Source organism: Berghia stephanieae, chromosome 4 (assembly GCF_034508935.2).
Source record: "Berghia stephanieae isolate SIO BIC M18660-M18661 chromosome 4, UCSD_Bste_1.3, whole genome shotgun sequence".
Lineage (NCBI taxonomy): Eukaryota > Metazoa > Mollusca > Gastropoda > Nudibranchia > Aeolidiidae > Berghia > Berghia stephanieae.
In genome coordinates, this window is record NC_088363.1 from 16,329,666 (window position 1) to 16,344,665 (window position 15,000).

Here is a 15,000-nt window from a genome sequence, read left to right on the forward strand (position 1 = left end):
CTATATCCACACAAAAAATCCAAATAGCCAAATGATTGAAATTTTAGTAGTAGTAGTAGTAGTAGTAGTAGTAGTAGTAGTAGTAGTAGTAGTAGTAGTAGTAGTAGTTAGTAGTAGTAGTAGTAGTTGTAGTAGAAGTTGTAGTAGTAGACCAGTTGTAATAGTAGTTGTTGTTGTAGTTGTAGCAGTGTTGATGTTGGTGGTGGTACTGGTGGTGGTGATGTGGTAGCATGAAAATTGTACGACAAAGAATTATAATTATTAATGTCATTATATACTATTAGAATTGAACAAGACATAATATTGAAATAAGTGTACATCACCTTAACATACGCCTCTCATTTTCTTGCTCTTCATGGTCCATGATATGTAATTATCGGTGTCTAGACATCAGACACTTGTGGATACTAACTGCTGCTTCATCATTATTGGCCGACAATGATGGATCAAAATTAAAATCGGAAGTGAGTAAATTAGTTGTTTTTATTATTTTTTTTTACTGAGGATATATTTCGTTGTATATATTATTAATCTAGAAATATAGGGGGGTCCCGATAGCTCAATTGGTAGAACACTCACTTCACGATTCACACGCAAAAGGGACCAAGATCGATTCCGGGTGCAGTATAAATTTTTTCTGACCCCCCTGTCCACCTAGTAGTGAATGGGTAGCTGAGTCTGTTCGATTTGGCGGAGAGTACTTTGCAATAGACTAGAGTCCTATCAAAAGAATAGCAAGCAATTGTTATTGTCCGTTTCACGCTATAGAACCGGGATAAACTCCGGGTTCATGAGCCCCAATGACTCCGAAGGACGACTTTAAACCCAGCAATGTAATCATGATGTTAATTTATTTTCTATTGATGCCATCTTCATAGCACTTTTAAAATATTGGTAGATTGTAGGTCTTATAACCGAACGTAATTTAAGGTTCGATTTAACATTCATTTGTGTATTAAACAATATTATTTTGAGTTTGTTTGAGGGTATTTCCAATACAACAATAAATAGTAGTAGTAAGCCTCGCAGTCCGAATGACGCTTGCTGAGAATTGTTTGATTCAGTCATGGTCGATACGTCAAGTATAGCTGCTCTCTCCATCCATGCTGTTGTTTCCATTGGTCACGGTCCTGAGCCAGAGTTTTGAGGCTGTCAAGATCTTGTTGTGACTTTATGACGGAGGGCACTGCAGTATTTCTTAGTTCTTCGGGGATTAATTCGGCCTCATCTGAATCCAGAAATTCTGATATTTAGAGAGATCCTGGTTCAGGGTAGTCACTATTGATGTTGGTGGTCTCCCTACATATTTGTTGCCATGAAGGAAATATTCTGTAATTGCAGTTTAGGCTGGGATATTATCTTCTCGACGTAAGATGTGACCAAATAGCCTCCATCGCTGTTCTTTTATTATTGTACCCAGTACTCAGGCGTTGGACCCTGTTTCTTTCATAGAGATCAGTATTTGGAATTGTCTCTGGCCAATAGATTCCGATTACGCGACATAATTGTTTGCGGTGGTATGAATCGAGACTTTCTAAGTTCTTTTTTGTGAGGCCCCAGGTTCCACAATGATATGTCAATATCGGAATAATCAGTGCCTCGTAAATCTGTATTCGTTTATTATCGCTGATTATATTATTTCCATTCATAAATTTTGGAGTTGGTGGAATGCATTGGTGGCCAGCTGCTTTCGTTTTCTGATGTCTTCATTTTCGTTGATCAAATTGTCTAGTCTACGTACACTTTTCCATTCATTTAAATTTCTGTTGATTTTTGTATATTCTATTTTGGATTGATTCACTTTCAGATTCCATGCTTCTATGGTTGTTGATATTATTGGCGTGTATATTTTCGTTTGATGTTCTGATTCAAGGATTAGGTCTGTATCATCTGCGTATATCAATTCACGAGTGTTCTTCTTTATTGGTGATAATTATTGTTTTAGATCTATCATGGTCGATTCGAGGTATATCGTGAATAGAGTTGGACTCAAGTTGTCTCCTTGAGATGATCCAATTGAGGTTGATTTTGTTGTTAATTCTCTGCCGGATTCAAATTGTGATCTAGTATTTGATAATAGGTATCTTATGAGCTTCACTTGATCTTTGTCCAAGAATGAGTCAAGGATTGATAACAACTTGGTTCTATAAACGGTGTCGAAAGCTGACCTCATATCTGTTCAAAGTATGGTAAATTCTTCCTTATATTTCTCCGTTCTGGCTTCCAGCCATCGGTGGGCCCATACTCTGTCTGCAGTGCCTCTATCTCTTCTAAACCCTCTAAATCTCTTTTATACATCAATAAGCCCATTACAAATTGGGTTATTAGACCCGCATATATGTATGCGTCTGATTTTTGGGTTCATATTGTGATTGTATAATAACAATAATAATAATGATGATGATAATATAAATAATAATAATAATAATAATAATAATAATAATAATAATAATAATAAATAATAATAATAATATTATTATTATTATTATTATTATTATTATTATTATTATTATTATTATTATTATTATTATTATCATTATCATAATCATCATTATTATTAATTTTATTATTATCATCATCATCATAATAATAATAATCAGCATCATCATCATCATCATCATCATCATCATCATCATCATCATCATCATCATCATCATCATCATCATCATCATCATCATCATTGTTATTATTATTATTATTATTATTATTATTATTATTATTATTATTATTATTATTATATTATTATTATTATTAATATTATTATTATTTATTATTATTATTATTATTATATATTATTATTATTATTATTATTATTATTATTATTATGTTTTATTATTATCATTATTATTGTTATAATTATTATTATTATTATTATTATTATTATTATTATTATTATTATTATTATTATTATTATTATTATTTTTTTTTTTATTATTATTATTATTATTATTATTATTATTATTATTATTATTATTATTATTATTTTTATTATTATTATTATATTATTATTATTATTATTATTATTATTATTATTATATATTATTATTGTTATAATTATTGCCATTATCATTATTATCATATCATCATCATCATCATCATCATCATATCATCATCATCATCATCTCATCATCTCATTATTATATATTTATATTATTATTATATTTATTATTATTATTATTATTATTATTTTGTTTATTATTATTATTATTATTATTATTATTATTATTATTATTATTATTATTATTATTATTTACATATATATTTTTCATTATTATTATTATATTATTATTATTATTATTATTATTATTATTATTATTATTATCATTATTATTATTATCATTATTATTATTATCATTATTATTATTATTATTATTATTATTATTATATTATTATTATTATTATTATTATTATTATTATTATTATTATTATTATATTATTATTATTATTATTATCATTATTATTATTATTATTATTATTATTTTATTATTATTATCATCATCATCATTATATTTTATTATTATTATTATTATTATTATTATTATTATTATTATTATTATTATTGTTTTTATTATTATTATTATTATTATTATAGTTTTATTAGTAATATTATTGTTATTATTATTATTATTATTATTATTATTATTATTATTATTATTATTATTATTATTATTTATTATTATTATTATCATTATTAAATTTATTATTATTATTATTATTATTATTATTATTATTATTATTATTATTATTATTTTTAGTAGTAGTAGTAGTAGTAGTAGTAGTGGTAGCAGTAGTAGTAGTAGTAGTAGTAGTAGTAGTAGTAGTAGTAGTAGTAGTAATAGTAGTAATAGTAGTAGTAGGAGGAGGAGGAGGAGTTGCAGTAGCAGTTGTCCAATAGAAGTATCTGTATATCTCACATTTAATTACACATACGTTAAAGGATAAAAACGTTCAAAGAGAATGAACAACTTCCAGAAAAAGAAATCAAACTCGTATCGTATATTGTTTGACAACTCATCAATGCCAAACATCCGAGCTTTTGTTTGACACTGAAATAATATTTACATTTGCAGATGTATAGCTACTTTTTTACAGACCATGCAAAACAGGACTGTCACTTACGCTGAAGCAGGCTTATATATAGACATCTTGAAATTCATCTTGAAAGCAAAAAATGTGACTTTTAACGGTAAAATTGGGGTAAGATGTTTTAAGACCGATTTTCTCATAATAAAGTTTTTAAAAAAGTACATTAGTAGATTTTAGAGATCTTAGCAGACTTAGGAGATTGTAAAATAGTTTTAACAAAATCAAGGGTGGTTATGAAAGGCATTTTAACTGGGCGAGATTTCTTTTTTCCCTTTGGTGTTGTATAATAATTAGGAGATTGGAATAGGGAAGAAAAATGTGACGGCAAAAAAAAAAACCCGGTTGCTCTTTCATTGGAAGTGTAAAACCACTCTTCCTGAGGAATTGATACATACCTTGTGTAACTCATCTTCTGGTGACAGAGTGATGGTATCTTATTTTCTAGATAAATATATGCTGGTCGTCAATAAAGATTATCGTCCATTCTCGATCTTTAACGTCCCGTAATCATTAGAATCTGCCTATTAGATCCTGCTACTGAAATAATTATACCACCTTTATGGTACCCGAAAAACTGGATACATACACACTTCCAAGAATTTAGGAACCAAAATAGTAGAGGTTTTGTTGTCACGACTTTTCTTCACTATTAGTATTTTGACATCATACCATTGTTCCCTATCATATTTCAGATTGTAGCATCAGCTCTAATTGACAAACTCCTTGACGAATTTAACCCTGTGGTTGTCGATCTCATTCCTTGGGCGAAGAGGAACCTATGGTAAAATATCTTGACGGTACATAAAACAATTACTCTGGAAGTGACCTTTAACACTTACTGTCATAAATATTTATCTATTACTTGGATAGGCATAGGCAAATCACCACACAGAATGATCTCAATGGGCATAAAAGGTGAAGATTGTTATGATGCTTCAATTGTCTAGCAACGTCATTTTTTTTACAATGTTAGTCTTTAAAAAATAATTTAAAAATTGAGCTTTTATTTAACGCAATATCCACTAAACGTGCTCAAAGCGCTTTACAAGGAGTCTTTGGCCAACATCAACACTTAATATGTAGGAAGGGACATGACACCTGTTGGGCGATATTACAATTTTTTCAGACAGAGACAACGATGTTAAAGGCCAGGTACTCATTTTGCACCTGAGTACGGTGAGAGAATGCGAGTAAAGAGCCTTTTCCAAGGACTCAATTATGCGCCGAGTGAGGCTCGAACCCAGGACCTTCCGATCCGAAAGCTAGTTTCATACCACAAGACCAAATAGCCACTGTCTTAACAGTTATGTCTTTGGTCAATGAACGAATAGGTAACAATGTTTGCAGAAGTCTGGCGCTCGATATTATTTATTGCATTAAGACACAAAGCAGTCATTAGCCCCCCCCCACCACCCCCACCCCAAATAGTCTGTGGATTTAATACCTGTTTATAGATAGTATGCGCTTGGCTAAGAAGCTCATAACATTGCCATCCGGAAGTATAACGGACTAACACACAAAACTGTGTGTATCCATGAACGTTTATAGTCGGGTTAATACAGTTCAGTGAGCACTACTCATAAACGCGGATGGCAAAAAACAATAACAAAGACCTGAGTGACGTCATCTTCGAACTATCTATAGAAGGAACAAAATTGACGTTACTCAGCACTTTGTTATTGATTTTAGACAACTGTTTTAATGATTATTTCTCACTAAAATATATCAATCAGACCATAAACTTTAAGGTTGCACATTGTTTTGTATGTTGGTACGTTATGTCCGACTGCGGATGTTGTGAGTATGTGAGTATTTTGGCCAAACGTAATGCATCAACAGGAAGTCATACTTATTGGGCTCAAATCTGGGACCTTCCGGGTCACAGTGCAGTACCTTAACCACTCTGCAACATGGCCTTCCATATAATGTAAACAGTGCGATTTATATGCTCAAAAAGGATAACATGTTATCTACAAACACAACTCGGTAGTTATGGACACTGTTGCTATCTTGAAAAGGAAATTAAACCAAAGGCGTTTTATTCATAATCCCATTTATCGGTGTTTGGCTCTGTATCTGTATCTGTGTTATACAGATGCCTATTGAGCTTTGACGCAGGGCCTGTTTTTTGTGGGTTTCTTTTGTTTGTTTTTGTTTTGGGGGGGGGGGGGGGGTGCTTTTTTTTTTTTTGGGGGGGGGGGGGGTGTTTTGGTTTCACTAGGATTCAGTGTCAACCACGAAACTCTTGGAATGATGCCAGATTTATTGCGTAAGTTTTATGTTTAGATTTTTAAAAAAATAATTCAAAACAGAATCTGCACCCAATATTTTTAATTTTATGTTTTGAGGCCAGAAAATTTATTTCAAAATTGTGACTCCATTATGAAACAGATAATAATAATAATAATAATAAATAATATAATAAGAATAATAATAATAATAATAATAATAATAATAATAATAATAATAATACCAATAATAATGATAATAAAATAATAATAATAATAATATAATTAAATAATAATAATAATAATAATAATAATAATAATAATGATAATAATAATAATACCAATAATAATAATAATAATAATAATAATAATACCAATAATAATAATAATAATAATAATAATAATAATAATAATAATAATAATAATAATAATAATAATAATAATAATAATGATAATAATAATAATAATTGCTCCTCGAATTCGGAAAAATGCTGGAATGAGATCCTTTTCTCATTTCGGACCCTCTATTTGGAACGCCTTACCTCAGAGCATTCGTGAAAAAGAATCTTTGTCTATTTTTAAACGTTCGCTTAAAACATATCTGTTTCGATTTTAGTAGATGTTATGAGAAGCAAGATAGGTTTGATTTGTGTTGTGTTGTGTGTGTGTGTGTGTGTGTGTGTGTGTGTGTGCTTGTGTGTGTAAGTGATTATGTTTCAGCCAAAGTAATTTGTAATTTAAGCGCTTAGAGTCTGGTGTCTCGGAGTTATAGCGCTATATAAGTTTTCAGCATTATTATTATTATTATTAATAATAATAATAATAATAATAATAATAATAATAATAATAATAATAATAATAATAATAATAATAATAATAATAATAATAATAATAATAATGGGCTCTTATAAAGCGCGCGGTATCCTCAACCATGAAGCTCTTGGCGCTTTACATCAACACAAAATAATATTAAAGAAAATACAGGACATCAAAAAAGAAATGGTTTCAAGGATTTCTTGAATACAGGCAATGGATTACCTGATGCCCTATGGAATTGTGTTCTATAGATAGTTCGAAGATGACGTCACTTTGTTATTGTTTTTTTGCCATCCAAGTTTATGAGTAATGCTCACTAAACTGTATTAACCTGACTATAAACGTTCATGGATACACACAGTTTTGTGTGTTGGTCCGTTATACTTCCGGATGGCAATGTTATGAGCTTCTTAGCCAAGCGCATACTATCTATACAGACGGATAAGAAGATGACTTGCTACCAACGTGCACATTTGCAATTAAGTAGGTCAATGTCACCTGCTATCTCTGAATAGAACGTCAATTCATCGTATGGTATGGATAGAATGAAGTTGACGTCACTCAACTCTTTGTTATTGTTTTTTTGCCATCCACGTTTATGAGTGCTTTTCATTGAACTGTATTAACCAGACTATAAAAGTTCATGGTTACACATAGTATTGTGTGTTGGTCCGTTGTACTTCCGGATGGCAATTTTTGTGAGCTTCTTAGCCAAGCGCATACTATCTATTTCAGCCAGATTTAATAGGTATTACTATCCAATCAATGATGGTGAATTTTAAGATCAAAACAAATCTCTATTCAACCTGAACCAAATAGGGTTCAGCAGTCGTGACGTCACTTCTCCCGTAGTGACGTATAGTAATTTAGTAACTGGTTCTAAACTATCGGAACAATGGCGGACGCCCCAATAAAATACTTCTCCGGCGAGCATAAAAGTGTATCCAGAAGGAAAAAAACCCATTATAAATCTGATCATGTTTTGACTTTTATACATTCTGATCCCATGACATGTGAAAATATTCTAGCCAGCACGAAGAATAAAAAGTACCGATTTTCTGTGTTTAGAACCAAGCTGCTCGTTTCTGGCGGACGTGACATCAGACTATTGAATTCTATTGGCACGAGTATATTACCTCCATAGTTCGGCAATCATTATCATAAATTGGCCATCGAAGCATCTAATGTCAATCATGGTTTTGTTACTAGCCTTATATGATGTCATTATCAGTAGCCTATTAGAATCTTTGAAGAGATTATTAATAGACTCGCCCATGGCCTACTAGAGAGTACTATAGTGACGTCATAGACTCGCCCCATTATTTACGCATGTGAAGGTAGATTAAAATAATACCCGCCCAAGTTGGAATTTTTATTGCTGTTTTTTTCTCTCTCCTTTTTTCATCACCCTATCAAAGTTCGTTTATAGAATTGTTGATTGTGTTTTTGGAAAGACTCTTTGAAGAGGCTAGCAGCCTATATGATGCGGTAAGTTATTTTTTTAATATATAATTTGTATAATTCAGATTCTTATTTCCAACTATCAATGTTTAATCCGTTTTAAAAAAAATTAGCAATCTGTCAATCTATTTTCCCTGCTTGTCTGTGCCTTTATAGAAAAGTGAACATATGTTTGCATTTGGCGGTATACTTTATTTTGATAAGTAAAGTATAATCATTGCATTCATTTAGCGCTTTTCCGTGGTATATATTGGAAGTGGTTATTCAGTATCAGATACTGAATAGTGCTTTGCCACTATTCAGTATCCATAAGGAACTCTTTTTCATAGAGAGAGTGAAAAGTGCGACAATCTCGGTTGAATGGAAATAAACTGTTGACCTACTTCCAGATTGAACACATGCACTAACTGACAGCCCGAATCGAAGCTGTAAAAATATTTTGATCGTAATTTTTTTTAAATTTCTGCTTTTATGCAATTAACATAGTTCAAAATATCAAAATAAGAGTGGCATTCAAATCCATTTTTAAATGTCTAAATAGACATGATTAAATGTCACTAAGAGTTCAGTGACACCATGGCTTGGTGGATATAAAGCTGTTTGACTCTGAGTTTAAGGTTCGAGAGTTCAAATCCCGGTAGGGGTAACTTGTTTTTTTTTCCCCATTATTTTTTTAATTCCTTCTGTCTATTGATATTTTTTAAACTTTTGTTTTTATAATTTTATTTGCTTGTAATATACTTTAATGTTGATATTATACTATTGTACTTTTATTATTATTATTATTATTATTATTATTATTATTATTATTATTATTATTATTATTATTATTATTATTATTATTATTATTATTATTATTATTATTATTATTATTATTATTATTATTATTATTATTTCTACTTACTTACTATTATTATTATTGTTGTTGTAATCGTCATCATCACTATTATGATTATGATGATTATTTTTTTTAACCAAGTAGTTGGAGTGATTTAATCAGTTATCGATTTATTACGAATATCTTTTATGTGTTATCATCTCGTTGTTGTTTTTCATTATTGTACTCTTCTATTGTTCATTATTTTTTAAAATCTTGCTTTTTTCTGTTTGTCTCATTTGTTGTTGTTGTTGTTGTTCTTGTTGTTGTTTGTTTGTTTGTTTGTTTGTTTGTTTGTTTTGTCATCTAAGGCAAACCCGATTCATTATAAATATGTGGGCAGACTTTCTGCATTTTTTAATTGAGCGATGTACTTCCGTGAATTAATTGCCGTACTATATTAAAATTTACGTGATAATAATAATAATAATAATAATATAATAATAATAATAATAATAATAATAATAATAATAATAATATAATAATAATAATAATAATAATAATAATAATAATAATAATTTAAATAGATACTGAATATTAGACTACAATTGACATCTATTTACTGAATACACGTGGTATTGTTAGGGGTGTTTCTTTTTTTACGAAACCTGCCAAAAACACGCCGATACCCGACAAAGTTATGTGAAGTAGGCAGCAGTGGGGAGTGAACCTGGGACTCAGGGAAGTGTACACCGTTGGGGAGTGAACCTGGGGCTGGTTTCGTAAAAAAAAAAAAAGCAATTACTTTTTTACGAAACCCGACAATATCCGACAAAGTTATGGAAAGAAAGTAGGCAACAGTGGGGGAGTGGACAGGAGATTCAGGGAAGTGTACACTATTGGGGAGTAAACCTAAGTCTATGGTTTTTTGGCGGGTTTTGGCGGATTTCGTAAAAAAGTAATTGCTTCATTCTCGTCTGGTACCCATCTCCCATAGTCCGGCTTCATTTCCCACTGGTATCCATCTCCCCTAGTCCCAGGTTCATTTCCACTGATATCCTCTTCTCACAGTCCCAGGTTCACTCCCAACCGGTGTGCACTTCCCTGAGTCCCGGTTCATTGCCCAATGGTGCCCACCTCCCATAACTTTTGAAAATTTCGGTAGGTTTCGAAATAAAAGTACATTCTGAGCTCACTGTCCACTGGAATCAGCCTCTTGCAGTCCCAGGTTCAATCCTCATCAGTGTCCAAATCCCAGATTCACTCCCCACTGCTGCCTGCTTCCCATAACTTTGTCGGGTTTTGGCGGTTTCGTAAATAAGTAATTCCCCCTCCCCCTTGGTATTGCTTTTTACAAAATCCAGAGTCCCAGGTTCACTCCCCACAAGTGTACACTTCCCTGAATCTCAGGATCACCCCCCACTGTTGCCTGCTTCAATAAGTTTGTCGGATATTGCCATATTTTGTCGGGTTTCGTAAAAAAGTAATTGCTTTTATATGAAACTCGCTGAAACCCGCCGAAAACCAGAGTCTCAGGCTCACTCCCCACTGGTGTACACTTCCCTGAGTTTCAGGTTCACTCCCCACTGGTGTACACTTCCCTGAGTCTCAGGTTCACTCCCCACTGTTGCCTACTTCCCACAACTTTGTCGGATATTGCCGGGTTTCGTAAAAAAGTAATTGCTTTTATGTGAAACTCGCTGAAACCCGCCGAAAACCATAGTCTCAGGTTCACTCCCCACTGGTGTACACTTCCATGAATCTCAGGTTCACTCCCCACTGTTGCCTACTTCCCACAACTTTGTCGGATATTGCCGGGTTTTGTAAAAAAGTAATTGCTTTTATGTGAAACTCGCTGAAACCCGCCGAAAACCATAGTCTCAGGTTCACTCCCCACTGGTGTACACTTCCATGAATCTCAGGTTCACTCCCCACTGTTGTCTACTTCCCATAACTTTCTCAGATATTGCCAGGTTTCGTCGGGTTTCGTAAAAGAGTAATTGCTTTTATATGAAACTCGCTGAAACCCGCTGAAAACCAGAGTCTCAGGTTCACTCCCCACTGGTGTATACTTCCCTGAGTCTCAGGTTCACCCCCCACTGTTTGCCTACTTTCAATAACTGTCGGATATTGCCGGGTTTCGTAAATAAGTAATTGCTTTTATGTGAAACTCGCTGAAACCCTCCGAAAACCAGATTCTCTGGTTCACTCCCCACTGGAGTACACTTCCATGAATCTCAGGTTCACTCCCCACTGTTGCCTACTTCCCATAACTCTCTCGGATATTGCCAGGTTTCATCGGGTTTCGTAAAAAAGTAATTGCTTTTATATGAAACTCGCTGAAACCCGCTGAAAACCAGAGTCTCAGGTTCACTCCCCACTGGTGTACACTTCCCTTAGTCTCAGGTTCACTCCCCATTATTTGCCTACTTTCCATAACTTTGCCCCATTTTGTTGGGATTTGGCGCATTTTGTAAACAAAAAGTAATTGCTTTTTTTTAATACAAAACCCGCCGAAACCCAGTCCCAGGTTCACTCCTCACTGGTGTTTACTTCCACGAATCTCAGGTTCACTCCCCACTGTTGCCTACTACCCATAACTTTCTCGGATATTGCCAGGATTAATCGGGTTTCGTAAAAAAGTAATTGCTTTTATATGAAACTAGCTGAAGCCCGCCGAAAACCATAGTCTCAGGTTCACTCCCCACTGGTGTATACTTCACTGAGTCTCAGGTTCACTCCCCATGCTTTGCCGCATATTGCCGGGTATCGTAAAAAAAGTAATCCCCCCCCCCCCCCCCCACATTTTTTATTGCTTTTTTACAAAACCCAGATTCCCAGGTTCACTCCCTACTGGTGTACACTTCCCTGAATCTCAGGTTCATCCCCTCCCCCCCCCCCCCTACACACACACACACACACACACACACACACACACGCTGCTGCCTACCTCCCATAACTTTGTCGGATATTGCCAGGTGTCGTCGCGTTTCGTAAAAAGTAATTGCTTTTTATTACGAAACCCGCCGAAACCCAGTCCCAGGTTCACTCCCCACTGGTGTACACTTTTCTGAGTCCCAGATTCACTCCCACAGCTGTCCTCTTCCCATAACTTTGTCAGGTTTCGGAAAAAAAAACACCGTACAAAAACCACTATTTAGTGTCAGATACTGAATAGTGCAAAACCACTATTCAGTATCAGATACTGAATAGTGCAAAACCACTATTCAGTATCAGATACTGAATAGTACAAAAGCACTATTCAGTATCAGATACTGAATAGTGCAAAACCACTATTCAGTATCAGATACTGAATAGTGCTAGCCGTATATATTACCATACTCTGAGCGCTTCACAATACTTATATCTACGCTGCCAATTTCCTGTTTTTACAACTGTGTAAAGGCGATAAGAAAAATTCCGTTAAAATATTATAAGTTTCTCAAAACACGTTAAAGGAAACTGTCATCACACATGTATTGGTACTATTGCGCAGCTTTTAGAACACATCATTCATATAAACAAGTTTGTTTTTTATTTGTTAAAAATACGATAAATTATTAATGATCATTTATTCGTTATATTTAAAACAAATTATGTCGACATGAAAACATTGCGAAGAATATTATTATCATCTATTATGAACCAGGGCGAAAAAAAAACAAACACCAAAAGATTTTAATTAAAGGTTTAGTCACCTTAAAGAATTATCAATTCGATCATAATTGAAAATCCATTTGTCTCTTCCACAGCGTGCGGCTTCTGTGGAAACTTTCTTTTCCAAACTATTGAAAGTCTCCATGTATACAGTTCGAGTAGTTGATGAGATGGTAATGTATACCAATGATTGTTTCAAAATAACCATGCCTTTTACACTTTCAATTAGCTTTACAAAGTACGTCATAAATCAAAACTCTTTGTACAATAATTACCCATTTTTGATTATGTTTATTAGACATTAAACCAACTGGTTTTTTTTTATTCTAAAAATTTTAAAGCTCTAAACTACCAAAATTGGATTCAAATTTCTAACCTGTAAAAATATAACCAATAAAAAGCATTGTTATGCTTAAAGACTGGGTTGTTGGGGGGGGGGGGGGGGTCGACATTAAAATTTGAGAATTAACCCCAAGTCTTAGATACCCCAAGTCTTCGATAAGGGCAATAATGAGTTTACTTTTTAAACCATCGTGAACTTCAAAATTTTCAATGCATTTTCTTGTAAAAATGTGTTCATAAATTTCAATCAATTGGTTTAGTTGTTGAAAGATTTCAGACTTGCATCACTTATGGTATGGTGGCTAAAGGCTTCTAAATTTTTCCAGGTTTTTTTCACAACCTTTCTGTAAAATAATTATCTGATTGTCAAAAATATAATATGATTTTGTCTGTAAAAGCGTCATGCCTCTTCCTTAATGTTGAATATCGCTTTTGGCTTGAGACCCCATTAAAAATAATTTTTATCATATTTTGTGCATTTTTCTTTTCTTTAAAAATAAACAATATTTTAAAGATTATTAAATTCTCTTCTCTTTCAATACAGACTTGCTCAACCGCTTATATATTACTTGTGAAGAAGTCTTTTTACACCCAAGAATCAGTGAAGGGCCGTCATCTTGAATTAAAAACAGGGAAAATTCACAATTGCGATGAAGTGACCATCCGATATGACAATGATAGTCTATTACATACACTTTTAAATGAGCCCAATTTTATTGGATACAAAGCGCATATCTTGGTAAGCAATTGTGTTCTTTTCGTGATGTTGTAAAATATTGACGCCGTGCTTTTAAAATACTCACAACAAACACCAACCTAGACATAACGTAGGCAACACACAAATCTATGTGTTGTAACCTTAAACGTTTATTGTCTAGTTGATATCATTTAGTGATAACTACTCACAAAAATGGCTGACTAAAGACAATAACAAGAGCTGAGTGACGTCAATTTCGTTCCTTCTAAAGGGTATGAAATTCCTTTTTCACTGAAGTTTAAAGATATAATAATATGTGAATCATCGTCCCAAAACAGTTTTTTGTGCTGCTATGTGGTCTAGTGGTATGACACTCGCCTTTAGACCAGGGGTCAAGTCCCACTTTTAGCGGCGCATGGTGGAGTCCTTGGAAAAGACTCTTTACTCACATTATCTCACCGGACTTAGGTGTAAAACGGGTGTAAACCTTGCCGTTTACAGCGTTGTCTCTACCCGATAATAATTGTGTTATCGCCTCACGGGCGTCATGATCCGTCCTACATGTTAAGTGTTGCTGTTAGCTAGGGATCCCTTGTAAAGCGCTTTGAGCACGTTTAGTGGATATTGCTCTATATCTATATTATATAAAATATTATGTCGGGATGGACAATGAACTGAAAAAATTAATTTATGGCCACACATATGAAACTTGGGGTTAATTTGTATTCTTTCGGTGCACATTGCAAAACTCAAAAGTCCGTTTTCCTTATTATTTTAAATTTTAATTCAATTTTCGGATGTCTGTTCATCCCGATACCATACCGTTTTAGGACGGTTTGTAACACTTTGTTTATTCTGAGATAATACCAGATTGACCCGGTGGGTCACAATTACAA

General features: G+C 33.1%; 1 protein-coding gene across 1 annotated transcript in view; it reads left to right on the top strand.

Annotated features, from left to right (window-relative positions):
• Nucleotides 1-4,095: 4,095 nt before the first annotated feature.
• The window catches only part of LOC144971707 (uncharacterized), a 24,680-nt gene continuing 13,775 nt past the window's right edge, over nt 4,096-15,000 (top strand). Inside the window, exons 1-5 of the mRNA XM_078912781.1 lie at nt 4,096-4,197; nt 4,779-4,867; nt 8,549-8,618; nt 13,161-13,238; nt 13,952-14,146. Coding sequence (XP_078768907.1) covers nt 4,096-4,197; nt 4,779-4,867; nt 8,549-8,618; nt 13,161-13,238; nt 13,952-14,146 — 534 coding nt within the window. The remainder of the gene's footprint in view (nt 4,198-4,778; nt 4,868-8,548; nt 8,619-13,160; nt 13,239-13,951; nt 14,147-15,000) is intronic.